Source organism: Periplaneta americana, chromosome 7 (genome assembly GCF_040183065.1).
Source record: "Periplaneta americana isolate PAMFEO1 chromosome 7, P.americana_PAMFEO1_priV1, whole genome shotgun sequence".
NCBI classification, from domain to species: Eukaryota; Metazoa; Arthropoda; class Insecta; order Blattodea; family Blattidae; genus Periplaneta; species Periplaneta americana.
This window is the reverse complement of record NC_091123.1, coordinates 181,233,139-181,246,806: the sequence shown is the minus strand read 5'-3', so window position 1 is coordinate 181,246,806 and position 13,668 is coordinate 181,233,139. Positions and strand designations below refer to the sequence as shown.

Genomic DNA, 13,668 nt, shown 5'->3' with positions numbered 1-13,668 from the left:
TTTTGTAAATACTCATTTTTCACCAAAAAATACCATCCTCTCCCCTTAAGTTTATTATCGTCTTTTTTAGCTTATAAATAATAAACCTAACATATCAGTTTCATTATTCAGCTTATTGGCTCCTACAAACATGACTATTAAAAATTTATTCCCAGATGTTAGCAGTGTACACAAGCCGAGACACAACACTTCCAGTTCTTTCTATGCAAAGCTATTTTTATTCACTACACTTGCTGCACTTTCATGTTTCGTAATGCATTATAAACGTACATATATAATTCTGCGTTTCTAAATATATATAAATTATATTATATCAATATCTTACAAGATTTCAAGAATCCTAAAGATTAGGAATATAAGGTACATGCACATTTTCTTCTTGAAGTTTGTTTGTTTGTTTTCTTGAAATCATTAATACAAGGCACCTGAACTTGGAGTCTCAAATTTCTAACTCAATAATTGTCCTCTAAATCCATCAATAAAGTGCAAAGATAAGTGCAAAGTGAGTACATTTAACAATATGCTTTCTTTACTAAGAGCTGGCTACACACGGCAAACTGCTGAGTTGCAATGAGTTCGACGACCAGTTACTGGGCTGTGAAATACGAGTATTTGCACCACTTATATAAATTCACCTTATAATTACAAACGTATTTAATTCTGATCTGCTGTAGGTCTACAATTAATGGAGACCAGTAAGGCAGGCCTATGTGTTACTGTAAACACTCTCAGAATTTTCAATGTAGAAATGTAATTTCCATCTTTTTATTTTTACAAAAGAGATGAAAGTTCTCAAATGAGTGTATTTTGTTACATATGATATTAATAATGGTATTGTATTTAGTTGAGATTTGATTGTTACTGATAATGAGCAAAGATTGAACTATATCTGACTATTTACATCTTATTAAATATGTGAAATATGCGTTACTTTCATGTCTATTTGTGCTGCAGTTTAAATAACGTCTTAAGGTTTATTTCTGTTTTGCATACCTATCTATTTTATACAATAACTGTTCTTTGCTTCATGAATTTGTAAGAGGAAGAAATTCGCTCAGCATAACCTCTATTAAAACTGTCTTATTTATAGTAGCTACATAATTTGAGGTTATATTTTATGTTTGAGGAGGGGGAGAAATAGCTGAAGCTGCAGAAGCTGTGATAAGTAAACATATTTAAGATATATTTTAATAGCAGGTAATTAAAGTTTAATACAGTTTAAGTGATATGCTTCAAACGAACCGTAAAATTTAAAGCATTTTACTTAAATTGTATATATTGATATTACATGTATTCCTTGTCTGAGATTGTAGAACAATTTTCCAAATAAGTGGAAACACAAATTGTTAATATTAATTATTCCTAGTAGAAAGTGTTGGCACATAGAGAATTCATTTTTATACCGAATAAACATGTGATTGTACACTGTGCTTCACAGCTTCGTTAAAGTCTCAAGAAGGCTTGCTTTAAGACCGACTTGAGCTGTTGCACAGTTCCACGATGCGTTCACAACTTTTCCCAAATTAATTTCACACATATTTGCACACTTCTCACACATATCACCAAGTTCCAATTTATAATTTGTGCTACATGCAGAACTATATTTCCCACATGTATAGTAGTTCATACAGATGCAAGACTTACATACTCCTGGTTGTAGACTGGAGAGAAATTAAATAGATTTTAAAAACAAACTGTTGCATCTCTCTTCTTAAAAATAACGCATGAGTTATCAATGCCCTAAAACAAATACTCGTAAACTTCCGTAAATCTGTTTCTTCATTCTTGAGGAAGCTTACACTGTCTTCCTCGATGGAAATGTCCATTTATGAAACATTTTAAACACAGGACTCATTTGAGCGAGACTATCGGAATTACATAAGCATAAAAACAGCTTGGAGGTAACATAGTTCACATCTCACGGAGTCTTTACAGAGAATCTGAGCTGGTAATTTAAATCTATGGAACAGTAGTGTACAACAGGACCCACTGACTCTTGTACAGTCAATATTTGTGGTGATATGTACACTTTTGGTAAGATTACATACTATTATACAATTGATTTAGAAGGTTTTAATGTTGTACTCTGCTAGTAGTTGACACAGCAGTTCTTTATTTATTTATTTTTGTTAAGTTGTTTAATGAACAGTGCTTTCTTATGTGAGACTTCAGGATTCACGTTATTCATTGTGGCCTTCGTATACCGAACATGTTCGTCCAGCTATGAATACTGTGATATAAATTGTTCATGAAATTTTCGTAGAATGAATAAAGAACATAAAGAAATTTTTGGAATCAGTTACTGAAGTTTGTTTAAGATCTATAAAATGAAAGAAACTGTGAATCATTTTATCTATAGTATACTCATAATAGTACATTATGCAACGAGCCTATAATGTCAGTTCATAACGAGCGCAAGCGAGTTTCATAATTTTCATACGAGCGTCTTAATTACCATTATAGTCAAGTTTCATACGACTTTTTATGCTCGACCATATTGATTTTTTCCGGCAATTGGTGAAATGAATTTGCGGGAATGTGCTTTGTGAAAGGCTGGAAGATGACGGTGAATTGATGTTAATTTGTGTGTTGTTTTTTTCGACTGAGTTTAATATTGTCTAATCTCGCGCTAGTTGTCTTTCGATTGCATATCCGAGAATAATCGATACTTCCGCTTTCATATTGCTACAATGGTATTTTATGATTGGTGGAACATCTGAACTATAATGAATAGGTGTACTTTAATGAGGTCCAGTAAAGGGCTGCTACCAGGTGTATAATTACTACATTTCGGCATGGTCGAGCATAAAATAAATTATGATTCACTGAACAACAAGAATTTTACTCCGACTCAAAACAATGTGTCCCTCATGGTTTGGTGTGCGCTGAATCCGAAAATGAATCTATTTTCTTCGTATCACGTAAGGTTTTTAAGATATACTACTATTTCACATTTCGATAAGCACTTCCCCAGGAAACATCTGGCACCAAAAAAAAAGCTAATGCATTTTATGAGTTTATGACTTACTTTCGGTTTCTTATGGTTGTTGGCATGTTCTTTTGTACGTCTAATAAATAAACAGATCATCATCCCTTCTATTCAGTGAATTTCATAACAATTCAAAGTGAGATCTACGCATTCAACAAACAAGGGTGTGGTTTTCAGTATTTAAAAGAAAAGTTTACCATTTTGAGTGAAAGTAAATTAAAAGAGGGCATATGCATAGGTCCACAAATTCACAAAGTTATGGCTGACTCTTTGTTTGAGGAAAAACTTTCCGTTACAGAAAAAATGGCATGGTGTGGTTTCAAAGATGTTTGCTCAAATTTCCTTGGAAATTCTAGGGCAGACAACTACATAGAACTTGTGGGAAGCATGTCAAGTATTTATGAGAAAATGGGGTGTAATATGTCTCTCAAAATACACTTTTTACATTCTCATTTGGACTTCTTTCTTCCTAACCTTAGAGTGGTAAGCGACGAACATGGGGAAAAATTTCATCAAGAAATATCTGAAATGGAAAGGCAATATAAGGGAAGATCACATCCAGCATGCTTGCAGACTATTGTTGGTTCCTTGTAAAAGACAGTCTCGGGTCTAGTTATAAACAGAAGTCATCCAGAACATTTTTTAAAATGTAAGTTCAAATTCCGGGATTTTTTTCATTAGAGGCATGAAATATTTTTATTGTTGTTGTGTTTTAAATTATGTAACATCATTTTTGTAACCAGTACACATTTTTCAAGTATTATGAGGCATTTTCAATCCCAATTGTGTTGTAATTTTACCCAGTAAAAGAAAAAAAAAAAAAAAACAATTAATTTTCCCCGGAAAATGGCACGTGATGGGGCAATTTGGATTTTAAATTCAGATTTAGGGCACACACATATTAGTAATATTCACCTATTTTTATTTCGGAGCAAAACAAAAAGTCAAAATTTGTTCTTCAGTGAATTATTTATGACAGTGTTTTCAAATAATGATATAGGTTATGTTATAAAATTATTATTTGAGTTGGCGAGATACAAAGAACCTTGAAGCTAATTATAACATTTGAACCTCCCTTAATTATAACAATTGCAAGGAATGCGTTCAGTTAACCTTAGAACTGAGGATTTCTTTTCCCACTGATTGTTGTGAGAAATAAAGGTAAAGCTCATTCTTTGGTATGTTTGATACTTCTATTATCATATTAAATCCAACGTGACTAATTCAATTAAGTTATGTGTAACGAAGGTTGGTTTACCTTTGACTTTTTTAATATAATATATTGCTTTACTGGCCAGAATTGTGAATCTAATCAGCACAAAAAAGGCTAAAGCTGAAAATGTCTTTTCTTTCCCACTACAACAATAATAATCATCATCATAGCAATGTTAATTCTGTAGTCACTTAGTAATTAGAATGTGAAGAACAATAAGAAGGCATAGTCTCAGGCATTTGCTTATTGTACTACAGTAAAATCCCTCGTATCCGGCACCCAAATAACCGGCAGTACCAAAACAACGGCATTTTTGGCTAGGTAAAAAAAAAAGTCATTCATGCGAAAGAGAAGAGTCAGACGAAGATCTGAGTGGTTTTCATGGATTGCACATGCCGCATATCGTATTTACTCTTTACATTGTTCACGGGTGAAACATAGACAAAAAACCCCGTTATGTCCCTGGAGTATATCGGATAGCATTGGTAAGCTGTCACTTGGATCTTGCAAACAATGCACAAAGATGATATCTTTAAATTTAGCACTTGAACTCGCCTGTTTTGAAGGGGTGTTGGATGAATCTAAATAGGAAAGTGTGAAATTCTCCTTTCCTACAGCATGCAAAAATTTCATTCGAGTTATAGACAGTATCATGGCTATTACTGCAAAACGCAAGTGAAATATTCTTACACTCAAATCATCGAGCGTTATGTCTTCATATTTGCAATTCATATTTACACTGTTCTTCACGTCACATGACTCACATGGCCGCCATTTAAAATTGTCATATGGTTACAAAAACTTTCAGTATTTTTTACGCTATTGTGCATTACTGTATTACAATTATTATAAACTGATTAATGTACATTACCGTTTAAGTACTAAAAATAAATATTGTACGTATTTTAAAATTTTATTTTTAAATATCTATATGAAAATTACTAAATTTTAACATGGAAAAAAATATTTGTGCAGTACAGTGTGTCTTTACATAACCTATAAACGTATTTTTCCACAGTTGCCGGATAGAAGGAATTCTACTGTATGTTGTATGGAACCAAAGAAATGTAATATTCGAACTATATGCTGGCTCAGTCTTTAAAACAGAAATATATTAACTTTGAGCTTCCAAAGTTGTTGGTGAGTGTATAAGACTCTTGCCTCAAAGAAAAATGTATAAATAACCAAGAATCTTGTTCCACAATAAAGTTGTGGAATCCTGAAGTCTTGCAACAAGTCTTGACATATTTGGCACATTAAATAAAATAAGTTACGAACAGGGAAATGTATATTTCATATTCAGTGTTTAGAAAAAAGATCAAAATTATCGCTTTGTTGCAGAGTATAAGGAGACGCAGAATATTATGAAAGTTTTGATTAAACATAGAAACGAAGCTGTTAGCTTAAAAATAATGTATAAAGGTATGGTACATGTCAACACGGCTTCAGTACTGTAGTAGGTATCTTATTGTGTTGTGACTTTCTTGCTATACCATTGAATTTGGTTGTCATATGACATAAACTTGATGCTATATGTTGACTCCAACAGGCTTGAGCTCCAGAAACTGGAATGGTACATGAAGACTAACGTTATTGTGCTCCACCACCAGGTGGCCGCGGCGTTGGGATGCTCCAACCACAAGAACTGTCTCTCCTTTGAGCAGAACAACATCTCCACTTGCGTCTTCTGAAAATATAGCATCACTGTGTTAACACTATCAAGATAAATAACTGAAAATCTAAAATAGAGCATTACGTCATTGATTAAAAATAAAACATAGGCTAGTTTGTGTAACATATAAGATAATTTATGCTCGACCATGCCGAAATGTAGTAATTATACACCTGGTAGCAGCCCTTTACCTTTAATGGACCTCATTAGTACACCTATTCATTAAAGTTCAGGTGTTCCACCAATCAGAAAACACCATTGTAGCAATATGAAAGCACAAGTATAGATTATTTTCCGATATGCAATTGAAAGACAACTAGTTCTGTTACTATAATAATTAGCGTTAATTGTAAATAATATTCAAATAAATTAAATTTGTCATCTCGTTTTTCAATGTCTAATTCAATTTCAAGGTTATATCAAGATTAATGTTTATTTTACTCTCTAGATTATATCAAGGTCAATGTCGACATTTGTTTCTCGGAAAAAATCAATACTTTCGCGTCTGCGCACATCCCACAATTTACGAGGTATTGCACAAGGTCAGTTCAGCTCCTCAGTCAGATAAGAATAACATGAATACTTATGAATAATTTCAAGTTAGAAATATGGTCGAGCATAAAAAGTCGTATGAAACTTGACTATAATGGTAATTAAGATGCTTGTATGAAAATTATGAAACTCGCTTGAGCTCATTTCATAAACATACTCGCGTCTTAATTACTACCATTATAGGCTCGTTGCATAATGTACTATTATAAAACTTCTTTAAAAATGTATCATGGCGTCATTTATCAAACATTTAAATTTAGACATGTATAAAATACAGAATATATTTAACTTTACAAGGTTGGTGTGTCCCAAGAGACAGGATGTTAATTGGAACAAATGTTTAAGTTTGTTCACATACAGATGTAAGCAATATGTAGGACACACAAAAATAAGACAAATGAACAGCAGTTAAATGTACGAAAAGAGTGAAGTTATTTTCTATGCTTGAAATTTAACTGATTTGGAATGTCACTTTACGTAATATATGAAGGGGTGAGAATGATATAGTCCTGAGCCACACAGACAGGATTTAGCAGGAGATTGTATTGAAAGTTCAAAGTCCAATGCTATTAGGTGCAGCATCATAATATCTCCAGCGTATAGTTACCGGTACGTCATTTGTTGAGTAAATTGTTTAAGGGGGCTCATACAGGAGCGCTGCTGCCGATTGTAAAACTTTCACACAATTTTAATATCACCGATATAATTCAGTCGATCTTTCTCATTTTTTGTACACAAATAAGTGGTATTTTGGCTTCTGATTTGGTAACAATAAATTTATAATTATCGCAATAGTTCATTATTTCTATTTACAAAATTTAAACGAAATAATTTGCTGCTATTTTTCAAACTAAAAACATTATATCTCTTGAACTAATTGTCCAAATTATTTAAAATTTTCGGGATATCTTCAGGCATTCAAACTGTAGAGGATGAACCATTTTCATAGAAGTATAATCACAATTTCACAAATTTTAAGTTGTTGTAAATAACGTAAAATAAAAATGACTTTTCTTGTTTATGACAAAACAAAAGTAGTTCAAAAACTTTGTAACGTAGAAAATTCACTGCGGTCCATCCTCTAACACTACATTACTGGAGTCAAAAATGAAAAAGAAACTTTGAATCTGACAAGTGGTTGGGAAGATACCATGTTTATCCTCTTATATAGTAAAAAATTATTTCCTTTAAATTGCGTAAATAAAAAAAAATAAATTAATTTGATAATTACAAATTTGTTGATGCCAAATTAGAGGCCCAAACACCACTTACTTGTGTACAAAAAATGAGAAAGATCCACTGAATTATCTCTGAGATATTAAAAATTTTGTAAAAGGTTTACAGTCTGAAGCATTGCTACTGTATGAGCCCCCTTAATATTTTACTAGTACCTTCGTCATATGTAGAGTGAAACCTGTTCAAATCGGAACCTGAATAATACGGAATTCTGTCTATTTCGGAACAATTTATTGGTCCCAGCGAAATTTGTATGTATTATGTGTAATTTTTCCTGAATAAAACGGAAACTGTCCAACGCGGAAACGGAAACTGTCTGCTACTGTTCAAAACGGAAACAATATTTTGGACAACACTATATTTTGTAACTATATTTTGAATCAGCGTGTAGTTTCAAGGAATATACGAAATATGTAGGTCACTAAGATAAAAACAAGTTTTCTTTGCTAAATTCTAGAGGGTACGAGGGTGTGTTGGCCTGTCGGTCATAAATTTTATTACCCTGTTGACTAGGCAGACGAGTCCCTTCAAAGATTTTCAATGCTTCACACCCGTATACAGTCATAGCTAGACAGAGCGCAAGTGTAGTGATTTCCAGGTAAAAAAAAAGTTGCATAAAATGTGGCATTAACATTAAGTGATGAAGTAAAAGTTATCGAGATAAAGGAAAATTAGAAACAAAGTCTGTGTGAAATAATATTGAAGTACAATTGTGGAAAACTCAGGTGTGACACTTTAAAAATTAAAGATCATAATGAGTGAGTGGCTTGCGGCCGATATTGGTGACACAAAAGGAACCAGAAAGCAACTGTTTATGTGGAAATAAATGAACTGTTGTGGGAGTGGGTTCTTCATGACCTTTCAAAGAACAAGCCAATTTCTGGATCTATTTGCAAAGCAAGCTATTGAAGTGCGAAAGAAATTAAATAAACCAGAATTCAAGGCTTCTAATAGATGGCTCCTAGTCCAATTAATTAATAATGTGCAGTGATATGCAGTACAGTATTAGAGTATAGTGTTAGATATTAAATAGAATGAGATTAGTAAACTTTAGTAATGTTTAATGACTAATGAGTGAGTTACGATAATATTTATACAGAAAATGAGATTTTAATCAAGATGATTCAATGTGATGAGTGTTAAATGGAATATTTTGTACTTCTTGCAGTTTGCGCATGCCATTTTGTTTTTCATGTATATGAATGACAAAATATTCCATTTTAATGTCACACCTGAGTAATACGGAAACCTGTCCACAACGGAAAAAAAAATTAGGACCATGTCACTTCCGTCTTGAACAAGTTTCACTGTATAAGAAATGAATTTGCACAAGAAACTATTTTTGTTCAGTGTGGCTTTGGACTATCTTATTGTCACCTCTTCATATATCATAAAGTTATTAAAAAATATGTTTATTGTTCAAATCAAGATTTCAGGTATAACTCCCTGTAAAGTTGATTTGAATAATTTCGAGGGAAAAATTGTTCCGGAGCCGGGTATCGAACCCGGGACCTTTGGTTTAACGTACCAACGCTCCACCACTGAGCTACTCGGGAACTCTAACCGACACCGATCCAATTTTTCCCTCTATATCCACGGACCTCAAAGTGGGCTGACAACCGTCACGCAACCAACTTCGAGTGCACACTAACTCCGTGTGACTTAAATTGTGGTTTTCTGTTAACGAACAGTGACGTGTATTATGCAAATCAAGATTTCGTCACTGTTCGTTAACAGAAAACCACAATTTAAGTCACACGGAGTTAGTGTGCACTCGAAGTTGGTTGCTTGACGGTTGTCAGCCCACTTTGAGGTCTGTGGATATAGAGGGAAAAATTGGATCGGTGTCGGTTAGAGTTCCCGAGTAGCTCAGTGGTGGAGCGTTGGTACGTTAAACCAAAGGTCCCGGGTTCGATACCCGGCTCCGGAACAATTTTTCCCTCGAAATTATTCATGTTTATTGTTCTCATTTTCTTGTAGGCTTACTTCAGAAACTTTTTATTCTATTTTGTATTTTTCTTACATATCTAGAGAGAAAACGAAAGTTATGTTTCAAGGGAATATGCCTCTTAGAACAAAGATAATAATTAACAACAAACTGATACAGCAGCTAAATCAGTATAACATAATATGGACACACAACTGACGTAGACACAAAACTTGCCAAACTTCAGCAATATAAGAACAGCAAAAAAAAAAAAAAACTATAGGAAAGAAAGTAAGAAAGGGAATTATATTGAAGTCATATAGAGTAAAGCTGTACCTACATTGATCTACGAATTAGAAACATGGACTCTACATCACAACAGAAAAAATGTTGAAGCCACTGAAATTAAAACTCCTAGGAGCAGGATACAGTCTGCTAAATCACAAACGAAATGTATAATTATTAGAGAAGGGTTAAATCTGCATACTCTACTGAACACAATAAAAAATGATGCATAAAGATGGCATGAATATGTGGTGAGGGTGAAACCAACACATTTACGAGAAATACTCTCTAAATATGAACCGAAAGGAAGACGAAGTATTGAACGACCAAGAATGAGGTGGAATAACCAGTTTTAAGCAATCTTAATATTTGCTGATATTGAGACATAACAGGTCGAAATGTTATGTTTTATTTAACGACGCTCGCAACTGCAGAGGTTATATCAGCGTCGCCGGATGTGCCGGAATTTTGTCCCGCAGGAGTTCTTTTACATGTCAGTAAATCTACTGACATGAGCCTGTCACATTTAAGCACACTTAAATGCCATCGATCTGGCCCGGGATCGAACCCGCAATCTTGGGCATAGAAGGCCAGCGCTATACCAACTTTCCAACCAGGTCGACTCAAACAGGTCGATGATGATGATGATGATGATGATGATGATATGGTGTCTCATTGCAGAAGACTATGAATTCACCTGGAAATGGCATCTTCATGACTCTTGTCTGAGGATAGCCCAGCTTGGTGTTGCCTGTGACAGTATAGGGCCGACTTGGAGGAACTGGTGGCGGTCTTTCCTGGAAAATTAGCATAATAACAACATTACATATTTAAAGTTGCAATTCTTACAAATTGAGAAAACCAGGTTCGCATCACAGCTTAGAAAGAGGAAGAAACCAACAGATAATAATTTATTCCAAGTGTATTGGTTTCCTTTTCTTTTGTTTTTTTTTTAATTAAAAAAATTCTCTGATGCAACACGAAATTAGCGATATTACAACAGGAATAATCTATTATGTAACTTCTGAATATGGCTTGGTGTTTTGCTAAAGTTACATTTCATTCAAATTCTCCTTTTTTTTTCTTTCTTGTACAGAGGAAGGACCTGAAGGTTTACACTGCAGCCTGAGGCTTATTGTGCTTACCACTCTATTCTGTCAATGATTGTTCTGATTCATACAACAAAGTTTGCATTGAAAAAAGGACCTCAGGAGCATTCGTGCTCACATGACGAGAGCCATTAAAAGAGCACCAGGTTGAGAACGCTTGCTGCAGTACAGATTCTTACCAAGTCTAAACCAAACAGTGTACATGTCTGCTGAATCATTTTGTGGTCGCACTTCTCAGCTGGGTCAGGCGGAGGTGTTCCCGCTATGGGCTGAGGTCGCGGTCTTGTGGAAGACGCTCCAGCTGTGGCTGCCCCGGTGCCGGTACTGGCCGCAGTAGCAGCAGCAGCTGCCCTAGCTTGTTGCACGGAGACCACAGCCACGCTGGTGTTGGTTACTCCCGCCATGGTGGCACAGGCTGAGACCGCGGCTTGCTGCTGCAGCTCCAGGCTGCGACGCAGAGCTGGCCACCTCCGTCTCAGGCGCCACCCCCGCCATGTTGCCTGTATCAGCACCGCTGCCCTGTGCCGTGTGCCGCTGCGCAGGGTTTCCAGCTGCTGTCGTGCCCCCTCGCTGTATACACAATAACGTTTGGAGTGCAGCATTCCTTCGGAATATGTATGGTAAGACTTTCCTGTGTTAAATTTCAACGTACCTTGTTTACATGTTTCGACCTATTTATGGGTCATCTTCAGAACTGGTCGTTGTTGGTCTTGGCGCCACTTGTTCTGTTTCCTGTGAGGGTGTGTTCGTGTAGTATAGTGTAGAGTCAAAGAGTGTGTGTGTTTTGAAGTTGAGTTGTGTGTTGAGAATTTCGTTGGGTTGTGTTTTTGTGTGTCTATATATTTCATATTGTTCTAGTGTGTTTAGTTTCTGGCTTTTTGGTTGGATGTGCAGTATTTCCATGTCTGTGTTGATGTCTCTGTAGGTGTGGTTAGCATTTGTGATGTGTTCTGCATATGTGCAGGTGTTTTGTAATTTTGTTATGGCTGTGATGTGTTCTTTGTAACGTGTTTGAAACGATCTGCCTGTCTGTCCTATGTAGAAGTTGTTGCAGGTGTTACATTTGAGTTTGTATACGCCTGTGTGGTTGTATTTGTTTGTTTGTGTTGTTTGTGTGTTGAGATGTTTTTGTAGAGTGTTATTTGTCCTGTATGCGATGTTGTAATTTAATTTCTTGAATGAGGTTGCAATTTTGCGCCAAGACCAACAACGACCAGTTCTGAGGATGACCCATAAATAGGTCGAAACACGTAAACAAGGTACGTTAAAATTTAACACAAGAAAGTCTTATCATACATATTCCGAAGTGATACAGTGTTAAAAGTTGTGTAATCAAGATGTATGTGCAGTATTTCATTTCTACTCTATCTTTATACAAAATACTAAAAGAAAATATTATGGTGCAAAAAAAGTTATCTAGATTTCAAAGAAATACACGTTTTCAGCTTCCCTGATACTGAAGGAATGGTTTTGTTTGGGCATGCTATCTGTCTATGTCTATGTACAATGATTTCTGGTAGGATGGAAGAGAAGGCTTATGGCCTTAATCCTGTCAGATTAAATAAATAAATTATTAAATTATTATTTCTCCCATTTCACGGATTTTGTTCGTATTCAGTATCTACAGGGTGATTCACGAGGATTTACCGCCACTTAAGGAGCTTATTTCCGAAGACATTCTGAGCAAAAAAGTCATATAAACATTTGTCCTGTTCTCAATATTTTCAGAGTTACACTAATTTGAAAGTTTTTATAAAATATCTTTTTTGTTTACTTTTAAGGGTAAAAAAAAATATTACAAATAGAGAATGAACTATTCAGAAGTGTCATTTCTTTAATTGGCTAGTGTTCTGAAGCTAAAAATGTGTTGTTAATTTCTTATTTGCTTTGTACAGAATTTTTTTTTCAATTCTTAATTCAGTGATTCGGTTCAGATCCCTTTTGTGCAGGAGGCTTTAGTCCGATGGGGTGAGGTTTCCAATAACTCTGATCCTCCATCTTTTCCAGCGGTTCAAAAGAATTGGGATGAAATACTAATCTCTCTTGTTAAGGAATCCCTTCAGTCATCTTTTTGTTCAGATACAGATCGTGCTCGTTTTTTGGCTCTCCAACAAAATGTTTCAGGATCTTGGCTTCATGCAATTCCTTCCCCTAACATCGGTATCCTTATGGATCCCAGATCCTTTAAAGTTTCCGTGGCTTTACGCCTCGGTTGCAAAATCTGTCACATTCATAAATGTATCTGTGGCAATATTGTAGATTCTTATGGCCATCATGCCTTAAGTTGTGTCATGAGTAAGGGGCGTCTCTCTCATCATTCATCGCTCAATGACATCATTAAAAGAGCATTAACATCCTCAGGGGTTCCATCCATCTTAGAACCTTCCAGGATCAGCCGTTCAGACGGCAAGAGACCCGATGGTCTGACTCTAGTCCCGTGGCGTGTAGGCAAATCCTTAATTTGGGATTCCACATGTATGGATACACTGGCCCCTTCAACCTCTAAGACACCAGGATCTGCCGCTGTCAGTAAACACCATAAATATAAACATCTTGCAGATAATTATATTTTTGTCCCTTTTGCGGTTGAAACGTTCAGATCATGGTGTAGTGAAGCCAAAGCTCTCATCTCCACCATAGGCAGAAGTTTAGTGCAGCTTTCTGGGGACCCTCGAAGCAGTCAAT

At 35.3% G+C, this 13,668-nt stretch overlaps 1 protein-coding gene and 1 long non-coding RNA gene across 3 annotated transcripts in view; one reads left to right on the top strand and one right to left on the bottom strand.

The window, feature by feature from the left end:
• The first annotated feature begins 4,943 nt into the window (after positions 1 to 4,943).
• Positions 4,944 to 5,890, top strand: LOC138703812 (uncharacterized). The gene is made up of 3 exons (XR_011333267.1): positions 4,944 to 5,098; positions 5,221 to 5,342; positions 5,752 to 5,890. It is a non-coding gene; the product is annotated as an uncharacterized lncRNA (long non-coding RNA).
• dachs (unconventional myosin-IXb-like dachs) overlaps positions 5,369 to 13,668 on the bottom strand; it is a 414,275-nt gene continuing 405,975 nt past the window's right edge. For both annotated transcript variants that reach the window (XM_069832004.1, XM_069832005.1), the window contains 3 exons: positions 11,163 to 11,553; positions 10,572 to 10,671; positions 5,369 to 5,889 (listed from right to left, as the gene is read on the bottom strand). In XM_069832004.1, the coding sequence (XP_069688105.1) occupies positions 5,732 to 5,889; positions 10,572 to 10,671; positions 11,163 to 11,553 (649 nt within the window). In that variant the 3' untranslated portion in view covers positions 5,369 to 5,731. The remainder of the gene's footprint in view (positions 5,890 to 10,571; positions 10,672 to 11,162; positions 11,554 to 13,668) is intronic.